At 45.2% G+C, this 22,126-nt stretch overlaps 1 protein-coding gene across 3 annotated transcripts; it reads left to right on the top strand.

The window, feature by feature from the left end:
- Positions 1 to 337: 337 nt before the first annotated feature.
- LOC121719371 (phosphoinositide 3-kinase regulatory subunit 6) lies at positions 338 to 22,104 on the top strand. 3 transcript variants are annotated; one of them, XM_042104885.1, is made up of 20 exons: positions 338 to 439; positions 8,870 to 9,012; positions 9,507 to 9,611; positions 10,587 to 10,678; positions 11,174 to 11,242; positions 11,927 to 12,059; positions 12,166 to 12,235; positions 12,557 to 12,743; positions 13,993 to 14,143; positions 14,863 to 14,949; positions 15,329 to 15,773; positions 16,266 to 16,359; positions 16,543 to 16,665; positions 17,305 to 17,415; positions 18,334 to 18,436; positions 18,747 to 18,817; positions 19,515 to 19,605; positions 19,909 to 19,961; positions 20,055 to 20,161; positions 20,324 to 22,104. In XM_042104885.1, the coding sequence occupies exons 2-20, from the start codon at positions 8,922 to 8,924 to the stop codon at positions 20,478 to 20,480; spliced, it is 2,340 nt and encodes a 779-aa protein (XP_041960819.1). In that variant the 5' UTR covers positions 338 to 439; positions 8,870 to 8,921; the 3' UTR covers positions 20,481 to 22,104. The 3 variants fall into 3 exon arrangements, with proteins under 3 accessions (XP_041960819.1, XP_041960820.1, XP_041960818.1); XM_042104886.1 differs by lacking the exon at positions 338 to 439 and adding an exon at positions 7,449 to 7,586 and having other exon boundaries at positions 8,870 to 8,973; XM_042104884.1 differs by lacking the exon at positions 338 to 439 and adding an exon at positions 7,449 to 7,586.
- The last annotated feature ends 22 nt before the right edge of the window (positions 22,105 to 22,126 follow it).

Here is a 22,126-nt window from a genome sequence, read left to right as displayed (position 1 = left end):
ATGAAGGATCATTCACACAAAGAAAATGCTTCAACCAGTGATGCCACAGGCTCCATCAAAGGGGATGGTACATTATAATATCAGTTAGTTAATTATTTACCCCAGTGTGTTACAAAACAACCTACTCTTACATTGTTAAGATTACATTTTTACATTTACACAGTTACATTGTTAATGTGGCATCACTCACTCTTGGACAATAATGGACAATCCCTGAATAAGGCAACTAAATGAACTCGACTACAATAAGCTACTTGAAAGCCTAGTGGTCAGAGATGGCAATAGACAAACAAAACAGTTTATAGCGGCATGCTTGTAGGCGTTGCCAATCAGTTAACGGCGCAGTGCAGTCTACATCGCCAGAACTGACTTCTGACTTTGACAAGGAGGAACTGATAGCCTGACTAACTGTGTTGAAGTTTATGTTGTTCACGAACAGGTAAGATTGATTTCCTCTATACATTGTATCTGCTAATCATCCTTTGCCTATTTTGTCTTGTTTGGTCGATTCCGGCTCATAAAAAAATCAACTTATATCATACTGTAGTTCCGGTAGCCTAACTGTTGTGAGCGTGCATAGCCATAGTTAAACTTTTGGGGTGATCACAGTTGGTCAAAATATAGGCTAGCGTAGCATAGTGTATTGTTGTCCAAAGTAGCCTAAGTATTTGGCATGTGCTGTGGTTATCACCATATACTGACACATCAGCATCTCGCGGATTGTTATTGGTTTGTTCAGAAGTTTCCATTCATTTGGAAAAAACAAAGGCACATTAGGGACTAGACGGCCATGGACCTGTATGCTATACATTGCTCAATCGTGCACTTCAGATGCCTGTATAATTTAAAGGAATAATGAGTAGACTGATATAGGCTGATATTCACATAAACTCTTTGCGATGTAGACAGTGCACGCGATGATCAGCGCCTGTGCAGTCCTGACGCACCGTTCTTCTGCCTCAGCGAGCCCCGTGCCGCGTGCATTCTTGTCAGATTGTTTCGAGTCAACTCTGAGAAATGATACAATGAATAAAGCAACATACCGGTGGCCATAGCTGCGCCCATTGTTTCCATTCACACTCTGGTGCATGCATGACTGAACGATTGAAGGCTCAGTCAAGGGCTCAGGGTTCATGCTGTTGTCGTCTATTTGCTGCCTTGGCTATGAAGTTTGACTTCAGCTCTGTTTTTTTTATCCAGATATTAGGCATCAACACACATGTAAGCCTACATCAAGTAGCCTACATATTAGCAACCTTTCATCAGCATGTCCGAAATATTCCACACTAGCACAAATTGTATGCATACAATATTAATTCAAACACAGGTAGGCCTGCTACTACCGTAGACTAATGATGGTGATGATGATTCTAAAATAGAAAACACTGATTAATTATTCATTTCTGACCACACCTCTGATAATTGTTCTCCAGGGCTAATACTGCTCATTTGTTTTAATGATAGGCTACAGATGGATGGAATCATACTAAGAAGATAATATACCGTTATTTCAGAATTGTATGCATGTCAGCATATACTGTTTTATTCTAAAATTATATTATGTTATATTATAAATATTATTTACCATCGATGCTTTTCAAGTCATACCTGAATGGAGGAAGAACAATGCTTCTATTTTTACTCCTTTTCACTGAAAATAGTTCATCTGTATCATGCAAGCTCAAACACAGACCCCCAATGACAGGAAGGACTTTTTCAGTTCAAACAAATAATACTGTTGTACTAACAATGTCAGTGTCAGAATCTTGTAGTGCTTAAGATAATATTTATATGAATTTATGAGGTCAAGACAAAAACAAGGCATCCTTTCTCATCAGGTGTTGCCACAGTCCGCCCTTGAGTTTTGGTGACCGCTAAGAAAGGTCTTTTTTGGGAAGCTTTGAAATTTACCAGACACTTGTTAAAAGAACAAGAATAAGATGGACTGCTGCTCAGAATATTTCTTGAATTTGTGTGACTACGCCATGCCTGCGTCAAAAATAGCACCGCTGGTTTTGTGGCATGACCTCAAGTGTGGCATTAGTTGCAGGAACTGTCAGACAACTAAATGATGCAATGGTCTACTTGTAAATATTTTTACTTAAGGTCTAGTTGCCATTGACAACTTTGGTATGCTACAGATTCTTTTTGTTGCTGTGTGACTGATGCCACTTGTTCTTGAGCCAATGAAGAAACAGAAGCAAATTAACAACATGGATCAGATTGTAGCCACATTGAATTTAATCTGACCACAAAATAAATAAATCCAGAGTCCATGCCATTAAAGCAGACAGGCCAAAGAAGTCTTAAGACAGTGGTTAGATGTGTCATGTATAGAGTAGTGAGCTCAAGCCCAAGGAATGATTATTTTGCCACCATGCGGTGGCTGCCAGGTCCTGTGTGTGTCTTCTCCACTGAGCCCAAGCTTCTGGCCTGCCAAGTGTCTGGGGCCGTGGTCTTCCTTGACGCACAAGGTACGTCCTGTTCCGACCAGACTGCATCACGTCTTCTGCCGTCGTCCAATACAGTTCTCCTGCATAACAACACCTTTGCCAAGAGAACGTCGAAAAAATCTGGGAAAGGCTAACTCTAATTTTACTCTCAGAGTGAAAGAACTCTGCGACCACAGCACTGAATCTTTTTTAAGACTGTTTTTTTTTTAATGAGAACTTGTGGGTTGTATAACAAATTGTATACAAGGTGTAACAACAAATCTATTAAGACATAATTTCTACTGCTGAGAATGCTAGTGATGAAATTGTAGAGAAGACAAAAAGACTGACCTAGCCATTTGTACAGATGTAATTACATTTGCTTGATATATATTGCTCCTCATGCCTGGCACTGTGTAGAAGGAAGAGAAACTGATGTCAGCCGGGTACATACTACTGACTTTAACAGGGCATACAGTATTCTGAAAACAATGTAGCCTATGTTGTTGTTATGGTTACAGGCTGGAAATGGACTTACATTGTATTTAGTCTTTGTGTCATGTGTCATGTTATTGAACATTATCAATATTAGCCAGAAAGATGTATTCACTTATTAGAAAACTATAACCTCATAGCAGAGATGGTTTGTACTTCATCAGGTCTGTGCAGTACAGCCAGGGTGATTTTTATTTGGGTCATACTTGTCCAGCTCATGTGTCATTTTTACTGCAGCAGTCATAAATCTGAGCGCAGCCACTGAGAGGGATGAACATTAGTGTTGTCCTGTCACCGAGTCAGGTGAGGAAGCCAGAGTGCTGCTATGGGAACACATGCGTTTATGGACAGATTGAGGAATTGCCCAAAGAGTACCTCATTTTCATGACTAAGGCTGTCACTGTGCTTATTCTGCGCTGTGGGACTTCCTCAAGCTGACCACCAAGCAGCACCATCAGCGTCATGTCACATCCAGCAGACAGAATGGGAAAAGGGAAGAGCATTACTCTCAACCCTCTTCTAGTTTTTGAATTAGTTTTATATTTTCACCAAAGAATTCAAAGAGATTCATGCGGCACACAGATGACCTATTTGATAAGTGGTGTGAACCAAGAGGGATGCTGATAGATAACGCCTTAAATGAAATCATCAGAAAGAAACAACAAAACAAACAATAAAAAGGCATCCCGGTCGTTAACTGCCAGTCATCCAAACCCCAACGGCTGCAGGGGCGAAGAAGGCAGTGTCAAGTCACAATATGCATTGGATGGAAGTTGGATGGAAACCTGCTTATTGTGAATCAGATAAACCTAAATCAATTTAGTTAACCAACTGCCAGTCACCCAAGCCCCAACGGCTGCAGGGGCAGAGGAGGCTCCGTCAGATGACCCTTTCCCCGGGCCACTGACCCACTTCACACTCCGGTCCTGGGGCCCTCGCCCTCCACTTCCTGCTGACCCGGCCCTGATGCATCGTCCATGTGTGTGAGGCGCTCGTGCAAACCTGCCGCTCACTCCATTGTGTCCAGTCAGGATGGTGATAGAGGAAGCAATCCCGCCCCCCCACACACACACACCTCAACCCCCAGACTCTCCCTGCCCCCCTGCTCAGAGCAGGTAGACGGCCAGAACTCTGGGCGCACAGGGGTCCAAAAAGAACTTCCGCACATTGTGCAGCTGTAAATACAGGAAGTCTTGTTGATTGATATTCTCCCCGTACTCCTTCTCAGTCTTTGAGTTGCCGTTGAAACAGATACCTGTGTTTTGTTTAGGCATTCTGTGAAATTTATACCATTAATGTTCAACTGCATTGGCTGCGACCTTTAGCGGTTTGTGCACTTTTTGTACAAAGCTATTATTCTTTTTGTAGGCATTGTAAGATGTTTTTGCAAACCTCTGTGTTTCTCTTTTCATTCTTTGGGTGTCCTCCCCCTGATTTCCCGGAGTGTGTGTGTTTACCCTTATTTGATAATAGTTCTGGAGATGGCACGTCACTTTTTCACACATACTCGCAGCTCTGAGGGTTCTTTCCCCAGTCTTGCGACCTGCATCTTAGTGAAGTTAAGGACAGGAGGTAGACAGTGTCCCCACACTGGGGATTTCCACTACTCACACTCTTCCACAGCCTCTTTGAGATGCCGCCACTGAACGGCTTCCTGTTTTTTGAGGCCCTTGTAGTCGAGCCGGAGGCAACAGGCCGTCCCTGCTGTTTTCACCTCATTGAGTCACTCTGTGTCCTTCACAGTGTTTCAGCTGGAAGTCAAAAATAGTAATCCCTTTCATCATTTGGCTGCATAAGACACGCAAGGATAAATACATGTAGTAAAACATATTTATTTTCCTAATTGGATAAGTTTAGCATATTTTTCAATTGCTGGAACATCTCATGAACTATATAGTTACATAACACTGCAAAAAGTAACTCCTAAACTATAAATAACATACCCAACATGGTGAAATGCAATTTGTGCCAGGGCCACGTTATTCACAGGCAGGACTCCAGTCTCACCGCCAGGCCTGGCCTGGCCTGGCACAGAGACGCCTCTCTCTCTCTCTCTCCCTCCCTCTCTCTCTCCGTCTCTCCCTCTCTCTCTCCCTCTCACTCTCTCCCTCTCTCCCCCTCTCTCTCCCTCTCTCTCTCTCTCCAGATGACAGGCAGGGCAAGTTTACACAGCCACCTCTTGGCACGGCGCTCTGTCTCTCTCCTCACCGATTTAGACCCGGTTGTCCTCCTTGTCACATTTGCATTTCCACTCTCCACCACCATGGAGCAGCCAAATAGGGCAAGGACGTTACTCATGCTCCTCCAAACAAGCAAGCAGGACTGAAGAGTGCTGGTGCTCCTGCAGTAACCCTCAGAGCTTACAGAGCAGAGAGACTGGATCCTCCTCTCTGATGTTCTCATCTTTCCACATTGGCACCTTAACGATTAGATCATCACATTGTTGGCCCTCATCTAATGATGGTTTGCTAGAAGGTGCTCTAAGCGATGGTACGCGGTTTCTAAGCTAAAAAACGAAACGGTCACATACAGCAAACATCTCCTCACCATCCGCCAGCAGCCTGTCCCTAGCCTAGAAATCTAGACGCTGCCAGGGTAGTCTGGAAACTCTCCGTTGGCTTGCGAGCTGGAAAAATTAAACTTCGATAAGGCCAATCACATTTTGTATAGAGTCAGTAGGCGGGCTTAACATAATGATTGATGGCAGAGTTGCAACGGTTCGGCGTGAATTCCCAGCTACTTGAAAACAAAGAAGATGGATGTTGCTGTTGGCGAACAGCGTGACATGAGTTAAGCTTTTTTTAAGTTGGCAGAAGTTGGAACTAGCCAACTCACTCTGCTGGTGGGAAAACGCATTGGACTCATGAGTTGTAGCGCTATCCTATTGCGTGTAGAGGGAATTTGAAAGACAACCGATTATCCCGCCCCTCGGACTGAGCACTGCGAATGGTGAGTCCCCAGACCCTACATCTTACACTGTAAAAAAAGCGTGGTCTCTGTGGACAGCCCAGCAAAATTGCAGCAAAAATAGCCCAGTCCAGCCTGGACCATGAAACATAACAAACTGTTCCAGCCGATCACCGATGAGTTGCGCATTCAGGACAGTTTCAGTTGCACTGGAGGGAGTGGGAGGGAGTCACGAGCTAACTCTCTGTTTTCTTTGAACGTCAACAGAAGTAACATTACCCAACAACACTTACACCTTTAAGTGGCAACAGCCTCAGTCTCTATATCCAACAGCATCAACCCTCATAAAAACATCATCCAGTCCATTCCACTCATCAATGTGGGTCATTTATTTACAGTTACAATTGCCAGTGTAGATAGTTCACTGTTGCAATTTAGTTTGGTGTTATTGAACAGTTATTGAACAGCAGAATAGAAAAGTAGCTGCTTGATCATTCTGTGGACAGCATGTGTCTGATATGACACCCTGTGGTGTATGAGGCTGTTGAGTTGTGAATGGACCCATTTGTGGCTGATGGAGCCACAGTGGATGGTGGGGTGGTGTGAAACTCCTGGAAACTCTGTGGGCAGACCTTAGCAAACTCTCCAAGCTTAGATCATTTCACACCAGAACATTCACATGTCGTCTACATACACACCTTACACACACACACACACACACACACACACACACACACACATTCACCGCCTCACCCTTAACATTCCTCACAGGAGGAAGGAGGTAATTTTTTTATCAAGCTTCTTTTGCAAACATCAGGCCCCAGTTGCACAAACTCACAGATGTCTCGAACGGACCGTTTTGACAACCCATCAAATCTATTTTGGTTGCTGCTGCACACATTTAGCTGTCGTCCTACCTCAGGGCCCGGGCTAAATATATCCGCCAGCACACACACACACAAACACACACACACACACACAAACAAACACACACACGCGTGGAACGCCTACTCATTCAGGCGGCAGGAAGTGTGTCAGGTCCTGTTGCTCGGCAGCGCAGGCTGATTGAGTGCGAGCTGAGCAACAGGAAGCATGCGGTCGGGGCTCTGTGCACCTCTGCTCCACTGCCCAAGCTGTGCTGGTGATAACCCTCTATGTTAAATCTTCGTGCTGCGATTAGGAGTTGAAATCTCCCCCACCCACCCCCACTCCCAAAATAATTCCACCCCCTCTGCATCTGTAGGTGGACAGGAGAGGTGATCTGAGGGTCACTGAGAGACATAGGAGGGCCCATAAGATGACCCATAGGGCCCATAAGATGACCCATAACTTATAGATAACTTCTCCAGCCAAATGTATTTTATTTTTATCATTAGTGAAAGTTGATGATGACAGCTGTACTTCCTCCCCCTGAGCTGCCCCCCTCGCTCTCTCTCTCTCTCTCTCTCTCTCTCTTTCTCTTTCTCTGTCTCTCTTTCTCTCTCTACCTCTCTCTCTCTCCCACACTCATGCGCTCACCTCCCCCTCGAGCACGGCAGCGGTGTGTGAGTAGAGTTCTGAGCTCTGAGAACAGCGTTGGCCACTGCAGTGACCGCAGCAGCAGCAGCAGATAGAGGAGGTAGAGGCAGCAGCTGGAGCTCCCGTGCGACGCCTCTCTCTCTCTCTCACACACACCCGTGCTTGTCGGATCCACGTGCGGCCTGCGTGACGGCAGGTGCCCTGAGTGCGCGAGCGAGGCGAAGATCCCTGCAGGTGAGAGGGCTCCACGAGACGGAGAGGCTCGTCCTTTTTTTTTTTTTTTTTCTCCCAGGGGCCTCTGGGAGCTGGCCGGCTGCGTTGGAGCCTGAATGTGTGTCCATTCATGGCCTGAGTCAGGGAGAAACTGAGCCGCTGGGAAAGTCGCTTCGCTCAGCATGTTCACTCGCGGTTTTAAAGCCACAACTAGTTTCAGCTCTTTCCTGGGTATTAGTTTTGTGGTGTTCCTGTAATCTGTCAAGCTCATTCACACTTTGAATGGCCCTGGCAGGTTTGGCTGGTGTTAATGGCCGACACCAGACTGTATGAGTGCTGTTCACAGTAACAGGTGTGCAGATGACAGCGTACGCGTGCTGGCATTCTGTGTTTTTGTTTGGATCTTGCTGTGGAGGAGTCAGCAGATCATTCTATGTGATGTGTTTTGTCTGTATGATTTAAGTAATAGGCGTTTCGCTTTCAGCTGGGCAAATATTGGAAACTCTTGTGGAACTTTTTAAAAATCACACTTTATTTTTTTCCCGGTGTTTTTTCAGACAATCCCTTTTAAAATTGTTTTTCTACCAGAGGTTCTTGTGGTTGTGATTCATTTGGTTTTGTAGCATATTTCTTTTCTCTTGTGGAGCGTCAGAGCCTCCCACAGATGTGGCTATTTTCAGTTTGACTTTTCATGCCAGTGTTTAAGCTAGGTTGTTGAATATGCTCACCCCAACCACGTGAAGCTGACAGCTTGTGTTATCTACAAACTGAGATAAAGAGGTTTTTTACCGGCATGGGAAGTGGTTTCTGTTTAATCAGTGGTTCAGGTGTTTTTGTATGAGGAAAAGTTAATGTGCCACTAGAGTTATGTTGGCATACCGTTGTCTTATGTTGGCATAGCGTTGTCCTGGTCACGTCCTAATGGTAGGAGATACGTGTGTGTGTGTGTGTGTGTGTGTGTGTGTGTGTGTGTGTGTGTGTGTGTGTGTATGTGTGTGTGTGTGTGTGTGTGTGTGTGTGTGTGTGTGTGTTTGCGCGCGTTTGTGTATTTGCCATGTTTGCATAATGCTGATAGCAAAACCATTTGTGAAAGTTTGTGAAAGTGATTTCAGGGCCACTCTAAATCCTACTGAGAAATGAGAGGTGTAAACGTACGACCATCTCAGGAACGTGCTCCTCTTCACTCCTCTCATCTGCACATTCATGAAACATCGATGAGCACCTGCTTGTAGGATCCACATTTCTAGGACCATGATACATCCTAAGCGCTCTTCAGCCTTCTGTTCTTCTGTTTCCCTGCGCAGGAGTGTACAGTAGGCCCACGCCACTTGACAATGACAGAGCCCCAGTAGCAGCATGGCCCTCTGGGATGTTCCTAATAGCCAGGGCAGCAGCATGGAGCCCACAGGTAACTACTCCACTCTCAGCTCCACCTCAGCAGTCACAGGTAACTACACCACTCTCAGCTCCACCTCAGCAGTCACAGCACCAGCATGTTGCCCATTTGGTTATATCTGGATTCTTGGTTGCAATGAGTAGATTAAAGAATAACTGGATGGTTAAGAGGCGACATCGTTGTTCAGTGTACATATGAAATGAATGATTAGCTCCGCTAGCTGAACGTCAGACCTACCACTAAGTTCCTGCTGTGTTGTTGACATTAGCAACTGATGAGGCTTGCAAATCACTAAACCTTTAAAGCTAAGATTTGAACTGTCTACTTCTGAAATTGAAATTGAAATGTCCACTACTGACTGTATCCCATGTCACCATATGGTGTAGTGCCATTGAGAGTGAAGGTAATGTCCACTACTAACTGTATTAGATATCACCATTATGGTGTAGTGCCATTGAGAGTGAAGGTAATGTCCACTGTATCCCATGTCACCATATGGAGTAGTGCCATTGAGAGTGAAGGTAAATGGTGCCTCCTTGTTGCAGATGCTGGTGTCTCCACTGCTGCACCAGAGTCAGACATCTATCGCAGTTTGCAGGCTGTGCTCCGAGAGCTGGACAGCCGACATTCCACCGCGCGGGTACACAAAGGTACGGCCTCCACCTCCACACCATACTCACCTCCACCTCCACACCATACTCACCTCCACCTGCACACCATACTCACCTCCACCTCCACACCATACTCACCTCCACACCATACTCACCTCCACCTGCACACCATACTCACCTCCACCTCCACACCATACTCACCTCCACCTCCACACCATACTCACCTCCACACCATACTCACCTCCACCTGCACACCATACTCACCTCCACCTCCACACCATACTCACCTCCACCTGCACACCATACTCACCTCCACCTCCACACCATACTCACCTCCACCTCCACACCATACTCACCTCCACACCATACTCACCTCCACCTCCACACCATACTCACCTCCACACCATACTCACCTCCACACCATACTCACCTCCACCTGCACACCATACTCACCTCCACCTCCACACCATACTCACCTCCACCTGCACACCATACTCACCTCCACCTCCACACCATACTCACCTCCACCTCCACACCATACTCACCTCCACCTCCACACCATACTCACCTCCACACCCACATGAGGAGCAGGAGGTCTTCGGAGGACATCTGCAAGTCATCCATGTTTATTTTAGTCTCGCCATCATAACATGTTTGTTTTCTAGTTAGGCTTCCTTCCTGAGTCTGCATCTACTAAACATAGCAGTATCAGTCATTGGTCAAGTGTGAAATGAGATAGGGAGATTTATCAGATCTGCTGCACACATGCAGAATTTGGTGTTGGGCTCTTTATCTGCAACTATAAATATGCCCTTATAAGCCCAGAGCACATGAGGATATGACTCAGTCACTTTTTGACGTTCACAGCAATTTAGCTTTTACAAACTTCTCATATTACTTCCAGCTTTCGGTGTCCATCGTGATTTATCAGTGAAATAGTCCATGCTGACTGGGCAGCAGTGTGTGTGAGCACGTGTGACATTGCTCATGTGTTTGGCTTGTTTGCTTTCACAGGGATGCTGAGATGGACTCTTCACAAAAAGGTTCAGAAAAACCCACAGTACAACCTGATTTTAGTCAAGGTGGTCATCAAGGAACTAGAAAAAGTGAGTCAACAACATGCATGAATTGTAGGCCTCAGAAAACAACCACAACAACAACAACTTTTATTTAAATAAATTGTATGTTAAATATGTTACATTTGTTCAATATGTCTTATGCATACATCATATTTTCCAGACAGTTGAGTATTTTGAATGCTGTGTACATGGTGTTGATGTTGATTGTTCTAATGTGTGATGTTGTACTGTATGTTGGATTCTCTAATGGGAGCTTTGTGAGTAAAAGTGTCCTTGAAATGAATGAATCTAAATGTGGACAAATAACAATAGTTATTCATCAGCCACTTTGGAACAAAATCTCAATCTCTGTTATTAACAGAGAATAGCAACAGTAGGCTGACAATTGATATTATGAATTGATATTTAATTAAAAGCATGAGATCCCAACCTGTAGTTGGTGTACAGAAGGGGTAGATGACTTGGTGGGTGCACAGGGGGAGCACATTTCCTGACGTGTCTCCAAACATGTTGTGTCTCTAGGCAGAGAGGTTGGACTGCAAGCTGCACATCATCCCCCTGCTGCATACCCTGATCTACGCCACCATACAGGTACAGCACACACACACTCCACTAAAGTCTGATCTACAGTATGCCATCATACAGGTACAGCACACACACACTCCACTAAAGTCCGCACGATGACTCCGCTCATGCGCAGCGCTCCTCTCAGGCTGGTGAAGGCTCTGCACCTTGCTCCAAATGACACACAAGTGGTTTCATTTCATACGCACACCTCACACCTGCATTTCCTGGTCAAGATGGAACGTTTCTGTGACTGATATTTACCCACTGTTTGGTGTGCGTGTGTGTGAGTGTGTGTGTGTGTGTGTGTGTGCGCGCGCGCGCGTGTGTTTGTGCCTACACAGACTGTAAGAATAAGCTGCGCTGTTCCGTCGTCATGTTTCCACTGATTAATGGCCTTGCTGTAAATGCATCTTGTTCTGAAATCATCTGTGTGTGTGTGTGTGTGTGTGTGTGTGTGTGTGTGTGTGTGTGTGTGTGTGTGTGTGTGTGTGTGTGTGTGCCCGTGTGTGTGTGCGCGCGCGTGTGTGTGTGTGTGTGCGCGTGTGTTTGTGCCTACACTGACTGTAAGAGTTAGCTGTGCTGTTCCATCGTCATGTTTCCACTGATTAATGGCCTTGCTGTAACTGCATCTTGTTCTGAAATCATCTCTCTCTCTCTGTGTGTGTGTGTGTGTGTGTGTGTGTGCTCATATGTGTGTGTGGTTTCCAGACCCCGTTCATTCCTGACGACCTCTATAAGAGAATGTATGACTTCTGTAAGAGGCTGCTGACACTGCCTCAACCATACTGCACCGTGGGCCTCACCTACTCCAGACAGATGAAGATGGAGCGGGGGACCCCAGGTACGCACCCCCCCCCCCCCCCCCATACACACACACACACACAAGTCAACCACTAAGTCCACTAAGTCAACCAAACAGCTTTAACATCTTTGCTTTGTCCTAACAGGTGTTCTATACCAAAGACTGCTGGTTTCAGAACACAGCCTGAAGAATGACAGCTATCCTCTTCAGGAGAAGTGAGTGATGCATTAAAGTTTTAAAAGTTTTAAATTCAGGCCATGAATAGTTTTGTGTGTGTGTGTGTGTGTGTGTGGGGGGGGGGTCTGAATATGTGTGTGTGTGTGTGTGTGTGTGTGTGTGTGTGGAGGGGGGGGTATGGGTTTATATATAGCATAAACAATGCAGTGCTGCAGTGCTTCCTGACTTGCCTCTTGTGTGGCCTTGGCCATGAGCGCTAAAAGTCGCTGAGTACAAGCGTGAGTCAGCCCTGTGGTGGCGGCCACTGAGTCACCGTCCCCGTGGTAACCGCCCCTGTGTCCGTCCTGCTTCTCCCTCAGGGTGTTTGTGTTCGCTGACCCTGCCGTGCTCGCGGGCTCCCTGGCGAAGGTGCTGAGGGTGGACATCGAGTCGGGCCAGGGCTTCCAGAGCCCACTGGGCCTCATGCGCTCGGCCGTGCAGCACAGCCTCCAGGCAGCGCTCGGGGAGGACCGGTGCCAGGCCGCTGCGCTGGCTCACGCCCTTCAGGTCAGTTCATGCCGCCCACGGTCAAGTCCGCACGCCTGTGTTCTTTCTTGAAAGTGATTCTTGGGAACAACAACTATTGACCACTAGCCTTCATGACACTTCATCTGCGGGGCAGCCCTGACACATTTGTACTCTTCAGAGCTTGCGAAATGCGTGTTTGTTTTCGATGTGGTTTATCGCTGTGGATTGTAACATTTGTGAGGATCAATCTAATCTTAATCTTAATCTGATTTAAAAATGTCAGGACTCTTGCCAAGAAAGGTTGTGTCTCCTGCGTCTTACATCTCATGTAATATCATGTGTTGTGGTGTGTGCGTGGGTGGGTCGCTGGTCCGACCTCTTTCTCGAGATTGCTGGTCCTCTGTGGTTCCCGTGGTTGCAGTTTACAGTAAAGCGTGTTCATTTCTCACAGCTGGGGTGCGGCAGCTGGGACCCTCGCAGTCGAGGCTGTGTGTAGGAGGCTCAGATACTACAGGGGCCATGCGCATAGAGTTCAGCTTTGGCATTTAACTTGCACTGCAAGTTCTGTTTCTCTTTTTGGTCTTTTAAACTGTTTCCAGACGACTCAAGTTCTTAGATTCTCAAGTTCTCTTAGTATAGGCAACAAGATTTGGTTGGCATTGGCAACCAAAACCTCATAAATCCACTTTTAGCCACTTTTAAAAGTCAATGTTGAGCCCTGATCCACTGGATTCATTTATTCAGTTGAATTAATGCAGGGCTTTAATGGCTGTTATTGTTTTTAATGGCTGTTATCACCATTTCTCAGCTTTTTCATTTGCGTCTGCTGAGCGCAGTACATTGGCTAATGAGTACTGATACTGTTTCTGATTGAGTCAGCTAGTCATTTACTGCATTAGGGTGTAATCTACCACAGTAATCACACTCAGTGACAGGAGCAGTCTGCCACACTCCAAAGTGTTAGCCAGTACGCACCGCAAAGATTCTGAATGAGATGAGAAGTCAGTAGCAGTCAGAGCGAGACCTGCTCCTCCCCCCGGGTGTAAAGAGTGCTCTGAGTGTGTGGAGTTTATCATCAGTGCATCGTCATTACCAGAGACGCCTCAACAGGATGCCCACTGGAGCGTCCAGCTGCTGTTGTCCCCGACCCGGATGGACTGTCACCTGTTTTTTTTTATCTATTTATCACTCAGTTTTTACCTTTGTATTTATCTCTGTCTTTCTATGTGTGTGTGTGTGTGTGTGTGTGTGTGTGTGTGTGTGTGTGTGTGTGTGTGTGTGTGTTTAGGGTCAGTCATTACAGGATGTTGAACCGTACTTCCAGGAAGTGCTGTCGGCGATGGAGCACAGTGCGGAGGCCAGTCGGAGTGAGCGCTCCCAGCTGACCGACAGGCTGCAGACACTCTACACTGAGATCCTCAGGTCCTCAGTTGACCAAGGTAATGGCAGGTGGACATGTGGCCAGGGAGGGTGGGGGGGGGGGGGGGGGGGGGGTGGCAGGGGAAGGCCTTTTTTTGGCCGAAGTACTCATTAATTTGTTGAGCAAAACAATTTGATTTGGGTTGTTTTAAAGATGAAGTTGCACTAAACGTATAAGGGAACTATTTTCTATCTCTTTCTTTTTTGTGTCAAAGATTTAGGGGGTACTGGGGGGTATTTGGGGGGCACTGGGGGGTATTTGGGGGGCACTGGGTGGTATCTGGGTGGTATTTGGGGGGCACTGGGGGGTATTTGGGGGGCACTGGGAGGTATTTGGGGGGCACTGGGGGGTATTTGGGGGGCACTGTCGCACCGTGCCACCTTGTGTCCAGGTGCCTTCAGGGACCCGGGTTTGAGTCTGACCTGGTCATTTCCCAAACGCCACTCTTCACTGTCCTCTATCAATACATTTCATTATGTTTTTTTTTTTTTTTTAAATGGATGGTATTTCACTTCCAGTTAAAAATTGTATTCTATTTCTGAAATACATTTCAGATTCAGGGATCCCCCGAGGAAAGCTGTATTTCTCCCAGTTCTATTTGCTCCAGACAGTTTGTGCCTCAGCCAATGCATCCTCCAGTCCCTGCGGACTCCTTTCATGCTCTTTGTCATGCACAGGATGCTGGCGTTTGTTTTTGGTGTCATTGTGACGGGTTGGGCTTCTTTCCCTCTCTTTTAGCTCCATTGTCCCACAGCTCGCCGTGTGACGTTCCGCTTCCCAATCCGGAGATGAGCTTCCACATTTGGAGTGAGGAGGAGGAACTCTGTGAGTGGGCCTGCATTCAGACAGTCCTTATTACTGTATTACACGGCTCTATTGGACACTGGCTCATTCAGACAGTCCTTATTATTACACGTCTCCTATGTCCCTACTGGACACTGGCTCATTTTTGGACATTTTCATTTGTTGTATTGATTATTATTGTTAGTGGCTTAAAGTTCACTCTCTTCACTCAACATTTAGGTGGATATAGTTTCATAAGGAGCTCAGTGACATTGATATATTTGCCCCCCCCCCCCCCCCCATCTTGCTATTATTTATGTTGTACTTGACTTTTGTGCTGTTGAATCATTTATTGTGTGGTTTAAGAGTTGTTGACAGCCCTTTTTTCATTTCCTCTTTCTTGCATTGCTGTGCGTGACAGGGCGAGAGCTGGCCAAGTTCATCCGCTCCAACTCCTTCTGTGAGCCCTTCTCCTTCCCGGAGGACTTCATGGCCGACCTGTCGACTGACCTGGACCCCGAGATGCCTCGCCACTCCGTCATATCCACCGACAGCGGCATCGAGCGCGACCTGCCTGAGGCGACGGAGCAGGTGGCACCCTCGTCGGGGCGGCTGTCTCGGCGCGGGGGCATGAAGGTCAAGCCCTCGGTGACGGACAGCGTGGCGCTGATGCAGGACGCGTTGGAGGAGACGGGCGCGTGCGTGTGGGGCGCCGCGGGCAGCGGGGCGGGCATGCTGCAGAGACGCGCGGGCACCAGCGCCATGCCCTTCCCCAAGCAGCAGCAGCGCCAGTTCACCGCCCGCATCGTCATGATGGGGGACGACAGGGTGCTGGGCAGGATGGCCAGGGCTTACTACTGGTTCAGGTGAACACTCACACTGCTTTGGTTTAGTTTGTTCCTGGCCTCAGTGTGTGTCTGCTTACTGTATACTGCATTAGGGGTGGAATGAGTGCAATGGCTAAGGAGCTGGGCTAGCATGCAGCCACCAGATGTGGGGATAATTCTGGGTTTCCACTGTTGTGCACTTGATCAAGGCACTTCATCCTAAATTGAGATTACCTTGTAAAAAGTAGATTACCACTTTTTTACTTTGAAGTAGCTTTGTAGAAGATTATCTGTTAAATGAACCAGATAATGTGGAACATGTGCACACAAGCTTTTACTGTATTTTTACAATTTAAATAAAGGAAGTGGACAAATCTGTTTGTGCGCGCGTGTGTGTGGGCACAGATTTCATGCCATGCACAAATCGCATCAGCTCTTTTGGTCTTTCTAACAGCCCTCGGAGGTCACTTGAGGGCTTCTGGTGATCTAATTGCGGTTCCTCCATAATGGCCTTCTGCTTCTGTTTGCCAGGAAAAGGGAAGCGAGAAGGCAGTTCCTCACAGCCAAAATCAACCTGCAGATTTACTACATCCCTGTTTCTGACCAGACCAGCTCCCCAGCCAAAGTAAGACTTTCACGTGGTGTTCAACAGATCCACTCAGATCCTCAAATCGTGTGCATCGCCCGGTAGCTGCCCCTAGTGAGGCATCAGATAAGAAATAAGAAATGACAAAAGGTGTGTCATCTTCAGTTCAGCATTGATAGTGTTTGTCTCATAGTCTGTGTCTATTTCTTGATCTCCCCTCAGGAGAATACCTCAAGCGTGGCGAGCAGCCCTTGCTCCCTGGCGTCCTACTTGGGTATGGTAGATCCGTGGTACGAGTGCAACATAACCAGTCTGGGCCACATGATTCCCAAGCTTGCCAAAACGGTATGCACTACAACTGCTCATGTGCTTTAAATAGCCAAATTATAGTCAGTGCTAGCAGCAGTTAAATGTTACTTATCCTGCATGTAGACATGATCACACACACGCACCACTGAGTTAACGCCTGGAAAAAAACAAACTGAATGAAGATTATTGGAGATCTGTTTCTCTGGTGCCCTGCTCCATCAGACACATCCCTTTGTGAATGTTTTCATCATGGAAGGGAAGAGAAACTTCCCTTCCATGATGGGAAACTTTATGAACGTATCTTAAAAAGAGGGAGGAAAAGGAAATGAGTTGTGGCCTTCTGTAAACAACAACACTCAGGATCAGCTACCGTCAGTCTGTGTTGAATGACAGAGCTATGGGTGTCTGACCAGTGGAACTATGTTAAACAACAGAGCTAGTGTCTGACCAGTGGAACTATGTTGAATGCCAACAATTGTAAAAACTGCCTCAAAGTGCCTCAAAGTTCATTTCACAAGCAGACTGACTCTACAGTATGGTCATATATCATTTTTGCAAGTGGGATTAGTTGAGATTATCATGCACACAACCTGTTTGCAGTTATGAATGTGTATTCCTATATTGTGAATGTGCTGCTACAATGATCTCTTCCGTGTGACCTTTGACCCCATGTAGCATTCCAGCCCTGGCATGACATGTGAGCCCAACCCCTTCCTCTCTGATGTCATCTCTTACTATGTGCGCACTGCACTGCAGCCGGTCTACTTCACCATCTATTACATCAAGGTAGTGAATCTGTCCTCAACACAACCAAGCAGAATGCGTGTCCTATAGGAATTCAAAAGAGCTGTCATTTTCCTCTCCATATATGTATATACAGCTCTGGAAAAAATTAACCACTGCACATTTTACTCATATCATCCTAGTCGCTGAGTGACATTCTAATGAGTTGACGGCCCTATTCAAAATTAAGAGACCACTGCAAATTTGGTCAACTCATTTGAATGTCACTCAGCAACCACAGGATGACATCAGAAAAATGTGCAGTGGTCTCTTCATTTTTTCCAGAGCTGTATATGCAGCGCATAACAATAGACCTTTTGATTTTAACCAGATGTATTGCTGAAGATAAAGGGTGCCATCAAAAAAGGAAAATAAAGAAATAGTGTAAAAATGTATATAATGAAATAGTGTATATAATGTTTTTTGTTGTTTTGTGTAGTGGGCACTAAGTTCATTAAGTATTTAAAGTCACGGTTTCCATTGTTTCCACTCTTTCCATTGGACTGTAAGTGTCTGTGTAGGCGGTGTCTCTTTGTTCCACCAAGAGAGTCTTAGCAATGGGAATGTTCACACAGCATCTGAAAGCATAACAGTGATCTTGACTAAATTCTCTCACATTTTCCATTTCTTTAGTACTTTGTATGAAACCCATCTTTACTGAGATTGCGTATAGCATTTGTCTACTGTGGTGTACAATTCCAGTGGAGAAAAAGCCTCAGTGTTTTCATGAGTCACTGTCATTGACTGGGATGGGCTCTGTTGAGCTGAGCAGGGCACAGTCGATCTAGATGTATAGAATAGTGTCTGATGTAACTGCAGGATAGGGTCATTTTATAACCGTCCCTCAGTGCTCTATGGATTCCCCCTGAGGTGGCATCAGTAAGCTGAAAGTGGTGATTGGTATGTGCTTCCTCCTCACAGATCTCATTTTCTAACCTCACAAAAGAGCCAGTAGAGGAAGTGTTCCTCTCTCATCTGGAGCTGGACTTCCCTGATTTTAAAGCCCTCCAAGCCTCTATGAAAGGTACATTAGGAGGGGGAATGCAATTATCTGTGTGTGTGTGTGTGTGTGTGTGTGTGTGTGTGTGGTTGTGTGTGTGTGTGTGTGTCTGTCTGTCTGTCAATGTGTGTGTGTGTGTGTGTGTGTGTGTGTGTGTGTGTGTGTGTGTGTGTGTGTGTGTGCGTGTGCGTGCGTGTGTGCGTGCATGCATGTGTGTGTCATAGTGCATGTTTGTTTGTTTATATTTGGTCTTGATTGGCCACTCCACAGTCTGATTGCTTGGTGTTGACCCATTGTGTGTGGCTCTAATGTTTACCCTGTATGCTCCACTCAGACATGTCCATGAGACAGAAGAGGAATTCTCCGGAAGTCTATGGTGCCGCCATCTCAGTCAACTACAGAAAGGTGACTCATGCTAAACAACAAACAAGAAAACAAGAACTTGATATCACTATAATAGATGAAATTATATTGCTCACATTATGCAACTTACAGGTTAACATTTTGCTGAAAGTAAGCCTCCGATCTATAAACCCTTAAAGCAAGCTTTGAAGACTACATTTGCCTTAGATATGGCCTGAGAAACCACACCGGCCAAAATAACTCTGATCATTATTTTGCGCTAAATAACACAGACAGTGTACCCAATGGAAAGATCATATCTTGTGGATGGAATGGCCTGTGCTAGGCTACTCCAGAGCTGCTATAGGAGCACGGGAATAGAAAGGATTACTTTACTTTACTTAGAACAGGTATCATGTCAATTCAATCATTTCCAACATTATCATTCTCATGAAACTGATCAAATCAATACAAATCATCACTACCAAATCTAAGACACAATTTCAACACTATAAGAATAAAGTCATATGCCAGCGCTAAATTCCACAGTAGGCAACATTTAGGTGGCCGGTGCTCCACTTACACACTGTGTCCAAGCGGTGATGACCAGTGCCACTCAGAGTGAGGACCCACAGGTGTGTGGTCAGCCAGTCTAAGCCACAGAATTACTGGATCACTGGCTCCTGTGTCCCTGTGTCCCGTATCATGCTAGATTTGCTTCTCAATTGTTATCGTTGACCTTGTGTCACCATTCTCACAGGTGTCGCTAAGCAACAGGGAGGTTGACAAAAGCCTGTCACTGAGGGCATCTGGGGTTCAGATCTGCGCCATTCCCCCAAATGAAACCGAGGGTAAGGCCTCATAATAGGCACTGTGCCACATCCATTATCCGCACTGCTACATTCACTCAATGATTGCATGATGGTATTGTGGATGATATCTTGCCCATTTGAATGTGCCTTGACTTTTAGCTGCCTTCTTGTACTCAAATGCACACTTGGTGGACTAAACTGTAAAAATAATGATTGCTGATGGTATTTAGCAACTGGATACTACTGGATAATTTGCAGTGTTCATTTTGAAATAAGTTCATTTTGAAATAAGTAATTTTGGGCTGCAAACCACATACTTATTCATGCTTTTGTTCTTTTCAGATTTCAACTGTCTTACTGTTAGCTTTACTGACATGAAACCCAAAAGTAGCTTGGTAAGTCAATTCACATTCAGTGTCTTTTATCCATGTTGTGTGTCAGAATGTTTATGCTGACTGAACACCACAATTTGTGTGTTACATTGACAGGAACCAAAGATTTGGACCTGTGACATAAGAATCAGGTCTCTAGAAAGAACAACATTCACTGTTTGCCTGGACAATGACTCACGCAGGACTTTTAAAGATGTTCAAAGGTAAGATCACAAGGAACTATTACTCTCAGATGTAGACCGTATCTATTAAACATCTGTCATACACATATCGTGTTCATTATTTGTGACAAGAAGACATATTTGAATTGAATTTGAAAACTTAATTTTGTATAATTGTTTTGTTTGTTTGTTGTTTATTCACAGTATTGAGATTGCTCCCTGTCTTGATCCGGGATACTGCCTTCAAAAGACAATGAGGTCAAAGTTTAATGTCGCAGACGACATTGAGGCTGGCCTTAGCAAGTACATAAACAAGCGCCTGTCGCTGCCTATTAACACATTTGCTGGCATCATTCATTGACAAAAAGACAACGGGACAGAGTGGACAGTGGACACCTCTGCTGGTCACTTCATGGAGGTGGTGAAGACACCAGAACCGTAGACACTGGAACCGCCAGCCTTGTCACGCCATTCTGATGGACTACCGTTTAAGAAATAACTTCCCTTTTCACATGCAACAATCTTTGAAGAACACAGGCTGATCATGTGTAAAGAAATCATCTTTATCCTCACAGAAAGCTGAAACACAAGTCAGTTCATAGTCATTCAAAAATGGCTGGGTGCTTGGAGTGATATGAGGGACTATGGGGCAATAGCTGAACCATACTGTGCTGTAATGTACTAATCTATCAATACTGGTATAGCAATATTGTATGATAACACCTCTCTCTCTCATCCATTGCTCAATCCATATGACACTAATATTGATGATTCAGTGGTACCTGTACTTAGCATGTGGTATGATTCATTTCAGGTGCATATCAGTCCTTTTTCGTCTGGTTAGGTATGCTTTTGTCATTTAGTGGTTTGAAGACCTAGTTTTCAAAAGCTATTCTTCATATCTAACATTTCCTGTTTCAGTTTAAAGGTAGATTCCTCAAGTCTAATTCGGTACACGTTAGTACACTCTCTGTCAAATGTAACAAATGGCTCATCAGGGCCCTCTAGCTGTTGGTTCTGTCTGTGCACTTCAAAACACCTCTAGTGTTCATAGACTGCCCTGCCCTTGTAAGTGGGAATCAAATAGTCATAAACATTTCTAGCCAAATAGCCCGTTGCTTTCATGACCACAGACGGGAAGGGTGAAATTTGGTTATTTTGTTATTTCACCAACAAAGGTGGGTGTTGAAGTCAGTGTGAACACACTCTGAGCAAATGCGTCATGGACTTTTTCACACGCTCAACCTTTTTTTTCAGTAGAAAAGGAGGACTCATCATTCTTGTTAATTGTTTATGTGTTTTGCACATGTTTTTGCACACACTGGTCTTCCGTGAGAGCCTGTAAACATGCACCAAATGGGGCTGATAACAGACCAGCACAGACACAGCAGCCAATGGCAAAGCTCTGTGCTTGTTTGAAGCAGTGACTGCAGACTGTGTGGTTTTCAAGGCCAAGTATCGCTCCACTTTATATAAATTGTGCAATATCCTGTGAGATCAGTCATGATTATGTAAAAGAAATGGCATGTCCAATTTGATAAGGGTTTTTAAAGCATTTTCATGACATTGCCTGTAGTGTAATTTGTAAATCAAGACGTTTTTCCAGTAGGCCCTACCTTCTTTGATGTGAGATATTCAGAATTCATCAGGATATGAAACTGCACAAAATTGCCTCAGCTGACAATAACAAACCTCAGCAGACTTTGAGCAAAAAACATTAATCAATGAACCTAAATTAGCCACCAAATGCTTACTAATTATGCTATCACACATGATCTTTTAATGTGAAAACAGACTACACACACATACACACACACACACACACACACTATATTTAAACATGTAAAGGTCTACAGTTACTCTTTTTGTAATTTATTTTATCATCATTTTGTAAATGATGTTGCTTGTACATATGTATAGGCCTACTTTATGTAAATAGACATAACATTTGTAACTCAACATTAAAGTATTATGTTTGTAGAGAACAATGACTGAAATAAGTTGTTT

Source organism: Alosa sapidissima, chromosome 9 (genome assembly GCF_018492685.1).
Source record: "Alosa sapidissima isolate fAloSap1 chromosome 9, fAloSap1.pri, whole genome shotgun sequence".
In the NCBI taxonomy this organism is placed as follows: Eukaryota; Metazoa; Chordata; class Actinopteri; order Clupeiformes; family Clupeidae; genus Alosa; species Alosa sapidissima.
The sequence above is the reverse complement of the archived record's forward strand: the minus strand, read 5'-3'. Positions and strand labels throughout refer to the sequence as shown.

Coding starts and splice junctions, on each gene's coding strand:
- LOC121719371 (XM_042104885.1), top strand. CDS start 8,922: ATGGCCCTCTGGGATGTTCCTAATAGCCAGGGCAGCAGCATGGAGCCC. Junction 12,060..12,165: donor GATGGAGCGGGGGACCCCAG/GTACGCACCCCC, acceptor TTGTCCTAACAG/GTGTTCTATACCAAAGACTG. Junction 16,360..16,542: donor AGACCAGCTCCCCAGCCAAA/GTAAGACTTTCA, acceptor ATCTCCCCTCAG/GAGAATACCTCAAGCGTGGC.